Source organism: Mobula hypostoma, chromosome 2 (genome assembly GCF_963921235.1).
Source record: "Mobula hypostoma chromosome 2, sMobHyp1.1, whole genome shotgun sequence".
Taxonomy (NCBI): Eukaryota; Metazoa; Chordata; class Chondrichthyes; order Myliobatiformes; family Myliobatidae; genus Mobula; species Mobula hypostoma.
In genome coordinates, this window is record NC_086098.1 from 102799766 (window position 1) to 102818999 (window position 19234).

The 19234-nt window shown below is 39.1% G+C and overlaps 1 protein-coding gene across 1 annotated transcript in view; it reads left to right on the plus strand.

Moving 5' to 3' along the window:
- The window catches only part of LOC134342322 (cytochrome b5 reductase 4), a 150192-nt gene that overhangs the window by 42338 nt on the left and 88620 nt on the right, over positions 1 to 19234 (plus strand). Inside the window, 4 exon segments of the mRNA XM_063040309.1 lie at positions 4077 to 4127; positions 6526 to 6577; positions 13349 to 13406; positions 18553 to 18646. Of these exon segments, the coding sequence (XP_062896379.1) occupies positions 4077 to 4127; positions 6526 to 6577; positions 13349 to 13406; positions 18553 to 18646 (255 nt within the window).

A 19234-nucleotide genomic window follows, 5' to 3' on the forward strand; every position in this document is an offset into this window, starting at 1 on the left:
CAATATGGTGGAGTTGGTGTTGACTTCTCTTGCATTTGCTGGTTAGAGCTAGACAGTAGGCGAAGGTCATCTGCAAATTCTAGGTGATCAAGTTGCTGCCACACATTCCACTGGATTCCATTTTGTATTTCACTTGTCTGTTTCATTGCTGTTCCGTTCCGTGCCTTGCGCATCAGGCAGCATCCTTTCTGTTTCTTTAGCATTTTTTTTAACGAGGCCGAGTTATTAGCTTGACACTCAACCCAGCGTGGATGGAAAGTGTGCAAGGAGCCAAATGGATTTGAACCCGGGACCACTCTCCTCGAAGTCCTGTGTGGATGCTACTACACCACTGGCTGGCCAGAGTGTCTGTTTCATAATCCAGTCTATTGTCAACACGAGCATAAAAGGAGCAATGAAACATCCCTTTACCCCAGTGTTGGCTTTGAAGCTGTATGACTGTTTTCCTGCATGTATGACTTTGCGTGACAGTTTGTTGTATGAATTCCTGATAATACTGATAAATTTCTGCAGTTTTCCATAATGTTTCATAAGTTTCCTTAGGTCTTTCTGTCTAAGCTATCAAAGGCTTTCTCATAAGCAATGAAGTTGATGTAGACAGAAGTATTCCATTTGATTGACTGTTCTATGATTATTCTTAAGGTAGCTATCTGGTCTGCGCAAAAGCAATCTTTCCTAAAGCCTTCTTGCTGGTCCCTTAATGTTGTGTCAAAAGCTTGTTAAAGGCATTGCAAGATAATTCTGTTTGGCACCTTTAAGACCACAGACTTTAAGGATATACTTCTGTAGTTTTTAAGTTTGTAGGTTACCATCTTTGGAAGCTTGATTGTGTGACTTTCCTTCCACTCTTATGGCATCTCTTCTTTGTCCCAGATGTTGCAGAACAAAGTGTATAGAATACCTCAAAGTTTCGAGTCTGCCTTCAGCACCTCTGGTGGTACACTGTCTGGGCCAGCTGCTTTTTCTCACTTTAGCCTCTTGACTGCCTGTGTGATTTCCTTCTTTAATGGTTTGGCACAGTCAGCATCCAAGACTGATGGGGCTTTTGTAATTAAAGGAGACTCTAGAGGAGGTGTGTGTTCAGAAGCTCATTGTAGTACTGTGCCCAATGTTGGAGCGGTTTGTCTTCAGTTAGGACATCTTCATCTTTAGTCTTCACTTGAGTGTTGATCTAGCTGAGTTTGCTAGCTAGTTTCTTAATAGTATCGTATAGTTCTTTCATATTCCCGTTTACTGAGGTGCCTTCTGCTTGGGATGCAAGGACGTTGATGTACTGTCTCCTGTTCCTCTTGATGTCTCTCCCTACTTCCTTGTGCATTCTGTCAGATTCCCTTTGTGCCTCCATTTTCTCGTTCCAAGTTCTGCTTCCATTGTATTTTTCTTTTAGTGTTCTTTTCTTGATTGTTTCCATCATTCTTGGTGTAATCCACTCCTTATGCTCAAATGTCCTTTCTCTCAGCAAAAGCGCACACATTTATTGCCTCTTTGACAGCAATACATTCATCTTCGATATCAAAGTCCATAAGTGTCAAGAACCTGTTGGAAAGTGTGAGGGCAAATCTCTGAGCTGTCTCTTTGTCTTTCAGGGAGCTCACATTGTACTTCAGTCACTGCTTGTGTGGTGCATAGCTTTTTTTTAGCTTCATCTGTACTTTGGCAATCAGAAGGTGGTGGTCTGACCCGGCACCTGCACCACGTTTCACACTCATGCCATGGAATTACCTTTACAACTACTCTGAGATGCATACGTGGTCGATCTGGTCCTCTGTTACCTTGTTGGTGACATCCATATTGCCTTGTGTATTTGTTACATGGGAAAAAGCTTCCTCCAATAAACTGTTCCCTATTTTCATTCATTTCTCTGAGACCGCATTTTCCCATTACCTGTTTGTATTCTGTATTATCCTATTTTGGCATTAAAATCTCTCGTGATAATGGTCAGATCTTTTCCCTTCCCTCTGCTGAAGACTCCACTGAGGGCATTGTAGAACTTGTCTTTGTCTTCTTCATTGGTGTTGTTTGTTGGTGCATAACGTTGGATAACTCGGCCTGTTATCTTCTTGTGTTTGGTTTTAAAGCTAGCAATGATGATTTTGGAACTGATGGCTTCCTATGCAATCATGGCTGTACATGCTTCTGGCATCATCATGAAGGCTACTCTGTGTTTGTGTGTGTGTGTGTGTTTCTCTGATGGCCCGAGTAGCTGATACTTAACTCGTTTTCCAGTCGAGTATCTCTGGATAATGTACTGTTCATCTAGTCTTACTCAGTACAAGAAGTGACAGTTTGTACCTTTTCATCCCATTTGCTATGATGGTGGATTTTCTTGCCTGGTACGTAGTTCTCACCTTCCAGGTACCCAAGGTAGGTATGACTTTGGTGACAAAAGATTAGACAGCTGTGCAGGATCCTGATGACTTACACTGGACTGTGTCATGTGTTCACTTGATGAAGAGACTCTTCTCACAAGGTTGGTGGTATGGTTGTCCATCAATGTTTCTGTAATCCAGTGTACCCACTGTACTGGGGATTGGCCCGTACAGCTTCACCAGAGCCCTGTTGGCCAGCCTTACCCATTTCCACCTTTCAAAACGAGAATGTAGGGCTGGACTTCGAGGGATAAAATCTTTTTACCAGAATAGAAATGCCTTGTACTTGGAGTCATGAATTTAAGGTCAGGTGAAAGTTTAAGGGAGCTACCTGGAACAAACTTATTTACCTAGAGAGCGATAGCTGGCTGGAACAGGCTTCCATGAGTGAAATTAAGAACCTGTGAAAAGATTAATTAAGCTTCCTATTTTGTCTTTGTATTAATATTCTGCACAGTATTTACATGTATTGTACACAGTTACTGTTCTGTTTAAAATTATGTAAATATATGGAGCTAACTGGGTATGTTGGAGGTTTTTCTCATTAGCTGATCACTGAAGATTTTCAGGCTTCTATGCGTTCTCTTTTTTCTTGCCTTCAGTTCTTAAAATATTCTAAATGTTTCAATTAACACTTTAGTAATCTCCCCACACTTATCATTATTTCCCTGTCACGGATCATTTGATGTTTATTCCTTTTTCTTCTCACTCTTTTCCATGTGCCTCTTCCCCCACTGTAATTTTGTGTGCATTGTACATTAAAAATCTTGTATAGGTGCAATGTTTTCCTTCCATTAGCTACTGTGAGGTTAAATTACTAAAACATTTATTAGCAGGCATTTGGGTGCATTTAATTAACTTCCATTGTGCCATCAGCAGTATTGAAAGAGGGAGAGAACATTTTTTTGAATAGGTATTTTTAACTAATGGCAACACATTGGATTCAAGCTTGTATTAAGGACACAATATTATCTATTCTTGAATGAGTAGATTTTATTTCTGAGTGGGGAGGTTTTCCTTTGGGGAGGGCATTTAGACTCTGCCTGCCATTCATTAACTTCCCATATTTTTTTTTGTAGCTCTCCTCTTGAATTGGTGTTATTCTTGGAAATGGGCCCACTTCAATTCAAAACGGAATCCTTCGTTTATAGCTGTGTAAATTAATCCTTTGCTAATGGAAGTGTTACTTGTAAATATGTTGTAACCTGCCGTGCCATTTGCTTGATGTTTTTCTGTGATGTCAGCTGTGTTATGGAAGATGATTCAATCAAGTCCTGAAGGCAAAAATGAAATATATTCTGAAACTCTTACTGGGAGAGTTATCTTTGGTAATACTAAAGGATTACCGAAGGATGGTTTAAGATTTTCATTCCAACAATAACTTGTATACTAGGATAATCTATGCATATCTTCCTTTTAGCGTTATTGCAGGGAGGTTGAAACACTAGCAACTGTGGTTTTATGCTTTGTATGTTCGATAGCTTTGATGTCTCATTCATGACTTCTGCCTAACCAGAGAAGCAAAATTCAATTCTGAGGTGTAATATAACCTCCAGTTTAAGTGGCATAGAATCAGTTCTAGTGAACATATTGTAATTGCAAAGAATGAATTTTCTGTAATGTAGTGGCTGCGTGCCTTTGAGTAAATTGGTTTTTTTTTGTTTTGCTGTTCCATTGTTTCATTTATTTTATCTTTCCTCCTTGTAGTTTCTGTGAAACAACCAGGTTTAACAGTGCAGAAGGAGACATTACTAAATGGTATGTTATCAAAAGAAACAAGAGCTAGAAACAATGAAGTACAAAAACGTATTGCTATCAATGGCTGTTTCTGTGTGAGTAGCCCCCAAGGAGATTGTCTGCACGGAGTGTCCATGTACAATGACACTCTGTCCCAGCAGCTGCTGGAGGCAGATACTGCCTGTCCCTACCAACCACCCTACCAAAGGCAAATTTGCCCCAAAATGCCTGCTTTTTTTTAAACCTACTTCAAGGTTGTACCAAGGTAATGAGTTAATCACTCTTTCCCATTCCTAGGTTAGATGGAAAATTTGTTAGCTGTCAGTAAGTTTTCCTCATGCAAAGATACTGTATATCTATCAAATTTTCGATCAAAATATATTTAAGTTCATGTGATTTTTTTTTGTCTATATCCTGTACACAGTAGGGTTATATTTACTCAGCTTCTTTAATATTTGGGGGAGAGTGGTGTGATTCTTAAAGACAATGTGTGAGTGACTCAAGCCATCTTGATAACAAAACTTAATTGTTCACGCAGGCTAAGCAGTTTAACTTAGCATTGTCACATCACCAGTGATCTAATCATATTTAGGTAGTTCAAAATAATATTGAAAAAGGATCTTGTGATTTCCTGGCGTATATGATGAATAAATGCTTCTTGGTCTTCTAGCCGGGCACAGGTATCAATTTCAACCAATGTTTTGATGACAAGCTCTGCCACCTTCATCAGGGGTGATGCCTGAACACGTCTAGCCTGGTGGTATTTATACACCCGTCGTCCGTCCCTCCTGATTGGTTAGTACTCATCAAATCAGATTTCCACTGTCCCACCTTGCTTACAATCGAATTCCAGTTCTTACTTAGAGCAAGAACTTCATCTTCATTAAAATTCTTTTCCTCTCACTTTATTGTTAAAGGCTTCCTTCACCAGGTGGTCCCAAAAGCCACTGGTGCGGCACGGTAGTTCTGTGCTATCGAGGTCAATCCTATGGCCATTGCAAATGCAGAGTTCTGCTGCCACCAATTTCTCCGGGTAACCCAAACAGATACACCTCCTATGCTCCTTGATGCAGGTTTCCACCATGCATCCCGTCTGGCTAATATACACTGCTCCACATTCACAGGAAATCCTGTAAGCGCCAGCTGATTTGAGTTCCAGGTCATCTTTGACCTGCATTAACTCTGACCTGAGCTTTCTTACAAGTTTGTGGATGGTATTAATACAGCATGTCTTCAGGATCTTAACAATTCTTCCCAAAACCATGGAAATATAGGGAAGACAGGCAATAGTGATGGGTTCCTCCTTGTTGGGATCCCTGGTTTTTCTGCTGATCCTTTTAGGTGCCTGATTAATTTCTTTCACCTTGTAGCCATTCTGTAGGAACAGCCTGTATAAACATTGTGTTTCTTTGTGGAGACTCTCTGGGTCCCATAGCCACTCTGTCTGTTTATTCACAGTAGTTCCCTTTCTAGAGGAAGTACATTGAGGTTAGGGTGTGTTCAAAAAGGTCAATGGTACCCTTAGCAAGCCTTGACCGCAGGAGGACCAAGCAGTCCTTATTGGGAACTCCTGTGAATGGGGTCAACATGTCGAAATCAGCAGGATCCCATGGATTCTATTGTGAGGATGACCTCTGCTTTACTGAAAAAATCCAGACTGCCAGCCAACATATCCAAGATATTTCTCCCTCAGGCGCTGGAACACCAAGACTTTATGGGCTCCCTAAAATACACAAGAAGGGCTCCCCGCTGAGGCCTATCATTAGAGGGATCGATTCTCCAACTTACTACCTCACTAAACATCTAATGACCATTCTGTCTGCCTTTGTTAGGGGCTGTGAGCATCACATCACGAATTTGACCGATTTTTGTGAAAACAATAACAAACATCCAGCAAACCCTGGAGAACATAATGATCAGTTTCAACGTGGTGTCCCTATTCACCAGAGTTCCCGTTAAGGACAGCTTAATTGAAATGTTGGTTAAAATCGATACGTGTACCTGGCTGGAACCCCGAGAAAAACTGATTATTCAAAATAATATTGTTCCATTGTTTATGATGCAAGCCCAAACAAACATGGATTGCTAGGTTGCTTAGTTTCATAGCGAATGCTTTGGCTTTGGCCCAAGAGATCTGGCTGCCCTGTCTGATCTAACTGAACCTCGCTGCATCTTTTGGGAGATTTGGGATGGCAATGGGAAGGATTTTGTTCTGGTGTGGCACCAAGTGTCCATGCAGTGATGCAACTATTCATTAATGAAGTCATTGTCTTATGAAAGAAACTGGAGCTGCAGAATTGTATAGAAGCCTGATTCACGTAAGGAATTTCAAATTTCCCAGGAGTCTGAAATGCAATATTCCCAAAAGATCTTTCTCTAAATTTTTTGATAATTTTATGGTAATTTTTTTTTCCCATAGGTGCAACTGTTACAGATGGTTCGGAAAAACGACCTCGAGATATTTCCCCAAGGTAGGTGTTATATTTATTTGTTCTGTGACTCAGTTAAAATTTCTGTTTTTGTTTGAACTGCAGTTGCCCCTGTAATATCCTAATTTAATTAGAAGATCTCAGCGGTAATATGATTGGTGAATCACAGATGAATTAACACCTACTTGTTTGGTTTTCCAATGTGTTTGTTTTAAAAAGAGATGAATGTATATTAAGATTTATAGTGGAGCAAATTCCTCATCAGTGAACTAACTAGTTATTTTTGGTACAAATACTGTAACAACTGAGTGAGTACTTCTACTTCATTGTATATTGTCCTGAGAAACCCTTTTAAGATTTGAGTAGAAATTGCAACAGAAAATGTATATAAGATACTGTGTAAGTTCCACAATGTCACAATGTTACATGCTGGAGTGTGCATGGAATTCTGTAGCATTATTTTTGAATAATAAGTATGTGTGTGTGTGTGTGTGCACTTTGCATTGTTTTATCTATCACATTTCAAGGCAGTGCCTTGCCCTTAGGATAGAGCTAATACATCCTGTACCCAGAAATGGATTAACTCAAGAAATATTTCATCAAACTTAAAGCTGGCACCTGGCAAAAGCATGGAAGTATAGATCAGCTTAGTGATTGATGGTGCTCTTTGAATCAGTATATGTTGTTTTCCTCAAAAATAATAAATGTACTGAAATCAAAGTAGTGCATATTTTCAACCCATCTACAACATGACCACCTCCCCTAGCAGTGCTTTCCGGGCATCTACCACTCTTCATTTAAAACACACAACTTCCATTGCTAATCTTGTTTAAGCTCTATCCTGCTCATCTTTAAAGTTATATCCTATCATATTTGACATTCCTACCCTGTGTAAAAGACTGACTGACTACCTTATCGACATCTCTCATAATTTTTCCAACTTCTGTCAGGTCAAGCTTCTGCCTCCAGCTCTCCAGCCAAAACGGTTCAGTATGTTGAACCTCTCCTTTTCATTAATATTACCCGATCTAAGGAACATCGTGGTGAATGTCTTCTGTACCCTTTCCAAAACTACTTTTTTGCTGAAGGGACATGACCAGAATTACACATAGTACTCTACTTGAGGCCTAATTGAAATTCTTATTATTATAGGCATCGGTTAGTCTCATGAGACCATGGATTTGCGCCTTGGAAGGTTTCCAGGGTGCAGGCCTGGGCAACGTTGTATGGAAGACCAACAGTTGCCCATGCTGCAAGTCTCCCCTCTCCATGCCACCGATGTTGTCCAAGGGAAGGGCATTAGGACCCATACAGTTTGGTGCCGGTGTCATCGCAGAGCAATGTGTGGTTAAGTGCCTTGCTCAGGGACACCTTCAAATCACTAGACGAACGCCTTAACCACTTGTCCACGCGCCAACAGTTGAAATTCTCTTCAGCAGCAAAATGACTTGCCAACTTTTATTCTGAAGTACCCTGACTGATAAAGGCCAATGTGCTGTCTGCCACATTTTACCACACTATCTGCTTATGTTGCTACTTTCAAAAAGCCAGTGACTTGCATCCCAAGATCTGGGTCGTATTATTTACTATATACTTTGTTCTTGCATTTGACTTCCCGAACTGCGACACTTCACACTTGCCTGGACTAAATTCCATATGCCATTTCTCCACCCGTATTTCCAATTGAACCATGTCCTGCTCTATCCTCACTATCCACAATTTTACCAATTTTTCTGTCATCTGCAAATTTACTTACAGACCAGTTATGTTTTCATCCAATATGTCACAAATAACAGAGGTCTCAGCACTAATCCCTGTAAAATATGTGATCCTCCAGTCAGAAATAACACCCCTCCACCCCTGCCCTCTGTTTTCTATAGAAAAGCCAATCAAAGCCAGTATGAATTTAAGCTTCAATATTTTAACCATCACTGAAAGTGTTCTTTTAATCTAAGTCACCATATCTTTTCCAGAGACTGGCGCAACCCTTAATCCATTTTAAGTTGGTTTACTTTCAAGTTCAAGTCAGTCGATTTGATTTGGCAATCCACTCCAGTAATCGAAACACAAAGTTCTGGACATCTGCTGCTGCAGTGCAGCGGTGAGGCAATGCTGTTTACTTTGTGATGCCAAGTTCGAATTTGCTGATTTGCTGTTAGACCAGGACCCGACTGTGAAGGCAGCAAAGTTTAAACCTCAGTCAATGTCACTGAGACAGATTATCTGATCATTATCACATTGCTGTTCTTGGAAAATTAGTATGTGCAAATTGGCTGTTGTACATCCTACATTGCAACAGTGACTTAGGCTACGTCCACACTAGACTGGATAATTTTGAAAACGCTGGTTTCGTGTAAAAACGATAGGCGTCTACACCAAGCATTTTTGAAAATACCTCCGTCCACATTAAAACGGGTATTTGGGCGAATCTCCTCCTACTGGGCATGCGCAGCACACATCTACAGAAAACAAGTTGCATATTTGGTGTTGAATCTTGCTGTGAAAGTGCGCGTTTGTGCAGTTACAGACTAGAAAAACTTAAAAGGAAATTGCCCAACAACGGACAGCTGTTGGCTCTCGTGCAGGAGGACTTAAAACTTAAAAAAAAAACAAATACTGGAGTGTATGGAGGCAACAGACAGGGAGTTCACGGACAGTATGACCCGGCTGACAATAAGCATTAAAAAACTGACTAACTCTGTTGCATTAATAAGGCACCTTGTTAAATGTATAAAAAAATGTCTGGATCAGTGTTATCTTGTATTTCTATACAATGTTACATTAGGCTGTTACGCATCTATTGCCAGAGAAGTGCTTGCATAGATATGGCCCTTGTGGCAAAAGGGATCAGGGGGTATGGAGAGAAGGCAGATACAGGGTTCTGAGTTGGATGCTCAGCCATGATCGTACTGAATGGCGGTGCAGGCTCGAAGGGCCGAATGGCCTACTCCTGCACCTATTTTCTATGTTTCTATGTTTCTATAAATAGGTAAACCACCTTCATCCAAGCAAGGACAGAAAACAGGGCGAAGTGAGTGTATTTATTTATTCAGTAAGTTATGGGTCAAAGTATTTGGTGAGTATATTTCTAACTCCTCTGGCTTCAGTCTCGTTGCCGTCTGTTCTGAAATTGTTAGGTTGTGTGGGGGGTTGCGTTCAGGAAAACAATGAAATGCCGCACTGCCGCCATCTGTTCCGGCACGTCCTGACAGCGTTTTAAAAATATCCATTCACCCCGTCTACACTACTCTGCCCAATCAGCGTTTTGAAATATACACCCGCCGGAGGGCGCTTTAGAAAAGCTCCATTTTCGGGGGAGGAAAATGCTGTTTCAGTGTGGATTGAGGGTCAAAACGAAGAGAGAAAGCTTTGGTTACGGATTTATCTGGTCTAGTGTGGACATAGCCTTGGTGTCCCTTGACTGTGAAATGTACCATTTCTACATGAAAGTGTTTCTATTTCCATCCATAGTATATTGATTGTAGATTCCAACACACTCTACAGGATGCTCGGCAGCATCTCTCCAAGACTCTTTAGACAGCACCTTCCAAAATTAGCTAGAAGAACAAGGGCAGCAAAAATGTGGGAACGCCACCACTTGGATGTACCATTTCAAGACATGCACCATCCTGACTTGGAAATATATTGGCATTCCTTCATAGTTACTGTGTTTAAAATTTAAAAAAAAACTTTGCTAAATGTATTGTTCATGTACCCACATCTTAAACCTCCAATTGCTCAAGAAGGCAGCTAACCATCAGCTTTCCAAGGGAAAATGGGGATGAGGAATTGAATGTTGGCTCAGCCTATGAAGTCACATCCTTTCAATGTATTAAATAAAATTATGTTAACTGCATTCCATAAAGTCTGCTCCCTATCACCCCACTGTCACCAAGCTGCATTGATTGCCTGTTCCTGAAGAAAATTCCATTATTCAGTATTACATCCTGCAACATTCCTCAGTATTTTATTTTATTTTTTGTTGAGATACGGTGCAGAATAGTACCTTCTGGCCCCTCAAGCTGTGCCACCCAGCAACCACTGATTTTAAATCTAGCCTAATCATGGGACAATTTACAACCATCTATTAACCTATCAATCTTTGGACTATGGGAGGAAAGCTATGCAATCACAGGGAAAACGTACAAACTCCCTGCATGCAGTGGTGAGAATTGAACCTGGGTCACCTGTACTGTAAAGCATTGTGCTAACCACTACGTTACTGTACTGCCCTCCCAAGATTTCTCTAGTTCTTGTGCTTTTCCAGTCTCCGTTGCACTATGCTTTACAAAGTGGACATTACTTTGTCAAGCCTTTGCATGTTATTGTCTGTCTGCATTGTACTTTCTCTGTGACTGTAACACAATACTCCACATTCTGCTACTGCCCTTCCCTTCTACCGCCTCAGTGTATTAACCTTGTGAAATGATCTGTATGCATGGCTTGCAAAACAATAATTTTCACTACCTTGGTACATGTGACAGTAATAAACCTATTACCAATTAAGTCATTTTGTCTCACTTTGGAAGTTTATTTAGCACCAACCACATCTCTATCCTCCCCCATCTTTGAAAGGTTGTATCAGCCTTTTCTGAATCCTTTCCTAAAAATCCGATGTCTGTTGTATTTTTTTTCTCTTTGTCTAGTTAGATTCCATGTATGTACTACTTGTGTTATCAGTGGCGATTGCGGGATTATTTTTAATCATTCATTAATGCCAATTTACTTAGCGGTAACAACTAAAATGAGCACTTATAACAAAGGTGGAGATTTATCTGGAAAAGGAGCCTCTTGTTAAATTTTTTCACAATAACTTGTTTGTTCCAGACTGTGGTTGAGTTGACCAACGAGACCTTGAGTGGTGATATGGCCTCTAATGACATTAGAGATGGGGGAGCTACAACAAACACTGTTCACATACTCTTATGGAAGCATTTGCTAGATAGCAAACTCTACCTCCCACCACTCCTCTTCTCTTCTCATCTCCAACTCACTTATAGCTTTGTCATGTGTCGGTGCTTCTGAGAGTCTTGTCATTCAGAAGCATATTGTATCAGTTAATAAAGAAAGAAATTCTCAGGACTCTGATTTAAGTATTTTCAACAATAATTGAATCACCTAAAAATGTCAAAGCACTTTATGAAAGCAATGAAAACAAATTAAACCAAAGACAACTAATTTAAAGAGTATCTTATTTTTTCCCTTGTAACCATACTGTTCCCCATTCGAATTGAGATTTCAGAGCAAAATCCGCAAGTGTAATGTTGGGGAATTTCAGCAAATATTGACTATTGTTGAATACCGTTTGGAGAAATGTAGGCAATTCTGAACTGTTGGAAAAATTGGACAAAATCGGAATCATAGTATTTGCTGAAAGCTCTATGGGTAACCTGGTTTCTGTTTTACTTTGCTGTGACCTCATAACTTGTAAATCAGTATCATTCATCTTGTACAAATTAATTTGTGAGGTGACTTCAAGATGTTGATGACAACATCATATTTCTTTCTAAATGAGTGGAGAGTTACAATTAAGAAAGGAAAATAGCAAGTTTGAAAAGGAAAGCCGGAAGGAAATTTTTGATGGAGCTACACTACTGCCTTGAAGCTCCTTTTCTCCTCTCCGTGGCGTTCAACAGATTTTGTTTTAAGAAAAAATACTACTTTTAAGCTTTTTTTTTCATCAATGCCACCTTTTTACCAAACAATGTTCATTTCATCAAGGTCTAGCATCACATACAAATTTGTAAATTAAGTATGGATCTTGATGTCCATTTGTTTAGTCTAAACAAAGCTCCAACCTAAAAGTAAAAGTCTTGGTCTTGGATGACGAAAGTTTTAACTATGCCAAAAGCATTCTTGTACAGATCTGGCTCATTGGCTAACTCTGCTAACAGCCATGTGACTGAGCAATGAGAGGGCCACCTTTCATAAACAACATGCATCTATGGTCGGTATGATTTGGGGTTCAACCAAACAGGAAGGTTTGATGCTCCGATTAAAGAAAGCTCAATATGAGCCAACGCTGTATATATACTGCCCATACACAAATATCAGTCGGCAAGAAATAACAGATCGTGTGCTGCATGAAATTATAAAGAAAATATAGCTACTGATTTCAGCTTTATCAAACAATGATTAAGAGAAATAAAAGAAAATAAATAAAGGACCCATTACATTTAAACCATTGTAAATGTGCACATGACCAATGGAGCTCATCTCTTCCAACAGCTGGGTATAACCATTACTCATGGTGCTGAATTCTCATCACCAGTCACTGGTAAAGCTACCCACTTTGGGCTCCTTCATCTCACGAAGCACTCCTTGCAATCAGGTCTTCCTGTCGGATTGAATCCTAAGGGCGGCTCTCCCAATCTCTTTACCACATCTCCCACCAAAAGACCATGAACCAGGTGACTGTCCTTCAGAAAACTCTTCCCCACAGCTCTCTAGAACCTTCTCTCTGTCCCCATAATCCTGATTGGCTGACTCACATTGCTAAGTTGGACAACATGGGTCCCTTTCTTAGCTGAAGCCAAAACATACTTTCCAACATGGCACACTGCTAATATGAGCTGCCTCACAGCATAGCAGTAGAAATCTTAACCAGGGCATGACACTTACCACTACTGTTTAACTTATTGTATCCAATGCAGTACTCTTGAGTCTCCTAGTTTCTCGAGTTTTCTGTCATTTGTTCTTTGCGCCTGTGGAAATATACAGTCACATAGGCTTGGCCTTGAAAATGTATTTTAAAGTATGAATTCAAATGTTATTGTCCTACAACCTAAATTTTTTTCTTAACAATTTTACCAGATATGAATGGTTTCAGACAGAGGATACGATCACAATTGTCATATACACCAAACAAAAGGTATGAGCTCCAGAATAAAACATTTAGGGAATTACCTTTACACAGATGGCATGCAGTCCCCCTGAATGCTCCCTACAGGCATCGTGTGTAAGATGAGGTGCAGTTAAAAGCTTAACAAATAATTCTGAAAATCAATTTGGTGTAGCAGTTATTTTATTGTTTCACAAAGCATTTGAAAATCTTTTCAATATTTAATAAATTAAGCCATAAATTATTTACCTAAGTACAGCTTTGATTTTAATTTGAGATCTGTTTTATTTATTTTAGTGAAATAGAGGCCTAGAAATTTATACAAGCACCATGACATTGAAAGTCATGTTAACACAAAATAAAGCAATTTTAAGCATGCTTCTGGATATCTTGCGCAGGTCCACCATTATTTGGCTATCCTTTGAGCAAAAGTTTTGCTTGGTAGCATTATTTTTCCTGTGTTAATTTTGAAAGCTTAAAGCGCCCAAAATTTGTTATTGGTGGGATTTTTAATAATTGTTGCAGTTCTCTCTCAAAAATGCATCTTTTATTTTCTAATTCTGAATGTACAGAAGAAGCTTTATTTAAGAGAACAGTCACACTACTGTGCACACTGCTCTGTGTAACACATAGATAACTCTTACTTTATCCTTTGCACATTCTGAAGACGGACCCCTCCTCCCTTCCACGTAATTTAATCTCACTTTCCTACAAATAAAAGTGACTTTGAATCCCTATTTACTAAGACATAATTAATAATGTCAGTGTGTGAAAAACCCTGTCATATCCTTCCCAAAGTAAGACTAGCGCTCATGACCGAACCACAGGAAGCATTCAGGGACTTTGCACTAAGCACTGTATGCAACCAAGCTTGATGGGCCTGCTGCTTTTACCTACGCTTCTCCCAGGAGCAATATCTATACCAATGAACCTGTGTTATAGGCGAGTAGCATTCCTACAAAATGGGCCACACCGCAAATTTCTGAATTACAAAGCCATGACATGTACATAACATCAAAAAAAAGTTTTTGTGTTGTTCACTTTCTTCCCAAATTCCCTGAGAGTGAATTTTATTCCATATTTCAAATTGTTGGGTTGTGAGTGATTTGTGAATTCTGTAAGGTTGAATTTCTATAATCTGAATGGCTGTAATGCAAGGGTCGACTGTATAGGCTACGTTACCCCACTCTCATTAGTGACTGACTCAAACTTTGAGTCACACAGACTGCTCCCTCACTAGGAATTGTCATCCTGCAGGATCAATTCAGCCCCAGTATGGTGATGTGTAGTACATAGCAGTTTGCTGATCACTCCTGCATTAAGGATGTCTTTGGCACTCTGTTCCACAAGACCAGACCTCATGTTACTCTCCATCAGGCAGCTTGGCCACCATTTCCTGCCACTGCAGGCTTCCCAAAGTCCAAATGTTCATTTGACTGCATTTATGTCATTGCAAAGATCTTCCTGGTAACCTTATATCAGAATCACTTTGTGACTCTGGAACGTGTCTGCTATTTGAACGAAAGATTTTCATCCTGTGAGTGATGTGATGCACCACCTTGATGTCCTGTCAATAAACGATGGAACCCCTATCTGCCTTCAGGAATTACAAGGGTAGCTGTGGTGATGGAGACAACGCTCTCCAGTAATTTGAAGAGAGTTGAGCTTGTGCGTCTTTTTGAGCTGACTGATGAACTCAGCTATTTATATGTATTCTTCCTTGCATAGAATAAATGGCTTTGGTAGAAGCTGCTATTTTTTGGAAATATTGTATTTCTAACATTTTTATTGAACACAGCATTTTCTATCAGTGTTCATTACATTTATACGGATGTAAGCATGCCCAAATCTATCAGTCATTACATTTCTCTGTCGCACTGTTACTTTTAATTAACTTTAAAATCCTCAATACAGTCAAAGTTGTGCATTCTTCGCCAAGTCCGAAAATGAATTCCACTGCAATTAATTCAACTGCTTCCCACGTTTCAAGCTACCGACAAGGAATATATTGCACCATGGCCATGTAATGGAAGGCTGTTGGTAATGTTGTTACTGTGGCACCCATGGTATGGATTCCTCAGCTCTGGAAAAATAACTCTGTAGTACACCCACACTTTTGGGCTCTGCATACTGATAGAACAATGTTTGGAGTGCTGCATATAGTTCCGGTTGCCCTGCTATAGGAAGGATGTCATCAAACCAGAAAAAAGTACAAGAGTGATTTTGAGGATGTTGCAAGGACTGAACAGTTTGAATTACAAGGACAGACTGAATAATCTAGGACTTTTTTCCCCCTTGGAGCACAGAAGGCTGAGGGGTGACTTATAGGGATTATTAAAATCACCAGTAGCATTGATAAGGTGAATAGCCATAGTCTTTTCCCTAGGGTAGGGAAATCTAAAATTAGAGGGCATAAGTTTAAAGTGAGAGGGAAAAACTTTGAGACCTGAAGGGCAATATTTTCACACATAGGGCAATGTGTGTATGGAATAACCTGTCAGAAGAACTGGTCGAAGTAAAGGTAGAAACAATTATTACATCTATAAGACATTTAGAGAGGTACATAGTTAGGTACCATTTTAAACAAAAATCTAATGAAAGAAAAGAGATGGAAGAAAGCAAATCGTATAGAATGTAAGTCCTTAGATAAAAAAGTTAAAAGCTTATGTCAAAAAGCCAAAGAAGAATGGTTAAACTAGGAATGTGAGCAAGTAGAAAGAATCCCTTTTACTGATCCAAAAAGGTTACATCAACAAATCAAGAATATCACTGGTAAAAAGCTCCTCTGTTCTTCAGGCGGATGTTTGAAAGCAAAGGACGGTACTATTGTCATGGAAAAAGATGAGATTATGAACAGATGGACTGAGTATATTCAGGAATTGTTTGAAGACGATCGAGGCAAAAAACTAGAAATTAAGAAGAACATTGAAGGTCCAGTTGTTTAAAATCTGAAGTTCGTAATGCAATAAACAAGATGAAGAAAGGAATGGCAGCAGATCCTGATGAATTAGTAATAGAACAAATTATCGCCCTTGAAGATTATGGAATTGAAACACTTGCTGATTTAATCAATGACATTTATAAGACCAGAATAATATCAGAAGAGATGAAAAAATCAGTACTTATCACTCTTCCTAAGAAACCTAGAGCAACAGAATGTGAATTACATAGGACCATAAGTTTAATGAGTCATATCACCAAGATACTTCTAAGAATTTTGATGACAAGAGCTAAAGTAAGATACAAGCTGAAATAGGTAAAGAAAAATGTGGTTTTGTGAAAGACAAAGGAACAAGAAATGCGATATTGATGTTAAGGATACTATCAGAATGAGCTGTTCAAGTGCAAAAAGATATGTTTGTTTTATTGACTATACAAAAGCATTTGATAAAGTGAAGCACAATAAGTTTTTCGAAATATTACAGGAAACTCTAGATCGAGATTCGAAAGACCTCTGCCTAATCAGAAATCTGTACTGGGAACAAACTGCCGCTCTAAAAATAGATGGAGAAGTGAGTCAGTTTACGGAAATCAAGAGAGGCATTAGACAAGGGTGTATTTTCTCCCCTGATTTGTTTAATGTGTACAAAAAATCAGAGACATCTTGGGAATCAAAGTTGGCGGCAATAATTTTAGATATGGGGATGACACTGTTAATTGCAAGTACGGAAGAAGAACTACAAAACTTAATTAATATAGTTGTTGAAGAAAGTGCAAAAATGGGTCTGTCTATCAATTGCAAAACGACAAAATGTATGGTGATATCCAAAAAGAAGGAGAATCCTATCTGCAGGATGAGAATAAACGGGGAAGACATAAAACAAGTACAGAACTTTTGCTACTTAGGAAGCTGGGTGACATCAGATGGCAGGTGCGACATGGACATCAAAAGAAGAATACGGATGGCAAAAGACACCTGTACGAGAATGAAGAGTATACTGACCAATACTAAACTAGGCATGACAACCCGCCTCAGAGTACTGAACTGTTATTTTTATCCAGTTATGTTATATGGCTCAGAATGTTGGACAATGTCTAGTAACATGAGGAAACAATCTGAAGCAGTAGAGATGTGGTTTTTGAGGAGGATGCAAAGAATATCATGGATGAAATGAATATCTAATGAGGATGTCATGAACAGAGCAAACACAAAAAGAGAAATAGTGTATGAGATCATGAAAAGGCAACGTGACTTCATTGGACATGTGATTAAGAAAAAGGAGTTAGAATGCACGGTAATTATGGGAAAGATTGAAGGGAAGAAAGCAAGAGGAAGGCAAAGACAAATGATGATGGAGACAGCAGCCAGAGAACTGGAAATGAATACCAATGAGGAAATTGATCCACTTGACTCGAAACAGGAGTGTGTGGGCCATGGCAGTCAAAGCTCAAACTGGGAATGGCACCTGATGATGATGATGATGATGATGACGACATGGTTAGTAACGGGTTAGACGGCTATGGGCCAAGTAGATGCAAATGGGACTAGCTCAGTTAGGCAACTCGGTTGCCATGGACGAGTCAGGCCAAAGGACGTATCTTGCATGCTGTATAGCTCTATGACTCTGCCCCTCACTTCTATGGCGTGTTCTGTGAACACTGAAGATGTTTGAGGAGCCTACAGTCAGAGGATGCCCTGTCAGGTTTAAAAAAGATTGTTCTTTTATATAGAAGAAAAGCATTAAATTAGCAGAATTTGCCTCTGGTTCAAACATGTTCAAGAATAGTCTTTGTATATACCTTTCTTCACATTATATCGCATAGGTGTCACATAACGTGGAGTCACTCAGTATGCTCCTAATGCAGGAAATAGATCAGATGCATTAATGTGGGGTGCATCTGGAAATACTTCAATTTTGTAAATGCCTCTATGTGAAATAATACCAATCTCCAGTGCAACATACTCCCTGTGAAATTGAAATTGCACCATGTGCTATTCAGAAAATGAATTTGTGTAATCAATTCTCTAGATTTAAAATGAATACCTCCCTTCACAAGTAAAAAAAGGAGGATTTGGTGTGACTACTTGTATGATGACATTTGTACTAATAAATGCATTCTGAATGAAAAGTGATTAATTATTGTAGGCATCTGTAAATCAATTATTTAAAATTTTGGTGTAAAACTTTTAATTTTAAGCAGGTCAGTTACTAATTTGTACAAAATTCTTTTGAAGGACATCAACTCAGATTCTGTGATTGTTGACTTGGAAGCTAGTGTTCTTAGGACAGAAGTTCATCAAGGAGAACATTCTTATATCCTTCATTTGGGTATGTAAGAGCTTCAATGGCAATATCTAACGAGCCAGTTCAGAAAATGGATAAACATAAATGATTGTTGATACATTAATCACTGATATTTTACTTTTTAAAAACTTGTTATATATTACTGAATATTGGTCTGCTACAAGGTTAACATTATTGCAGCTAAATGGGAATATTGAAATAATTCGAGTTTATATAGTAAGCTCAGGAAATAATCGATTGTTTTTGTTAAAATTATATATGTAACCTTCAAAAACATAACTCTCCCTCAATCTCCAGGCCATGTATTAGGCGTTTTGAGTCTTCGACATATTTAATGCACTTGTATACAAAGTCATCCAGACACGAAGACTTCAAATGGCACTTTAATAATTGATTGACACATGCATTGTCTCTGAATGTGATTCTGTTAGAAGGTCTTCATAATGCCTGTAAACTATGCTTCACTCTAACCTAAAAGACGCCTACCTGACTTCGTCTGATGTCTGTCACTATTACACAGATAAATCAGTTGTAAGTTCTTTATTTACATCTTCACTTGGATTAACAGGCATTTATCCAATTGCTCACTCTAGGTGAGAAGAGGTACTTTCT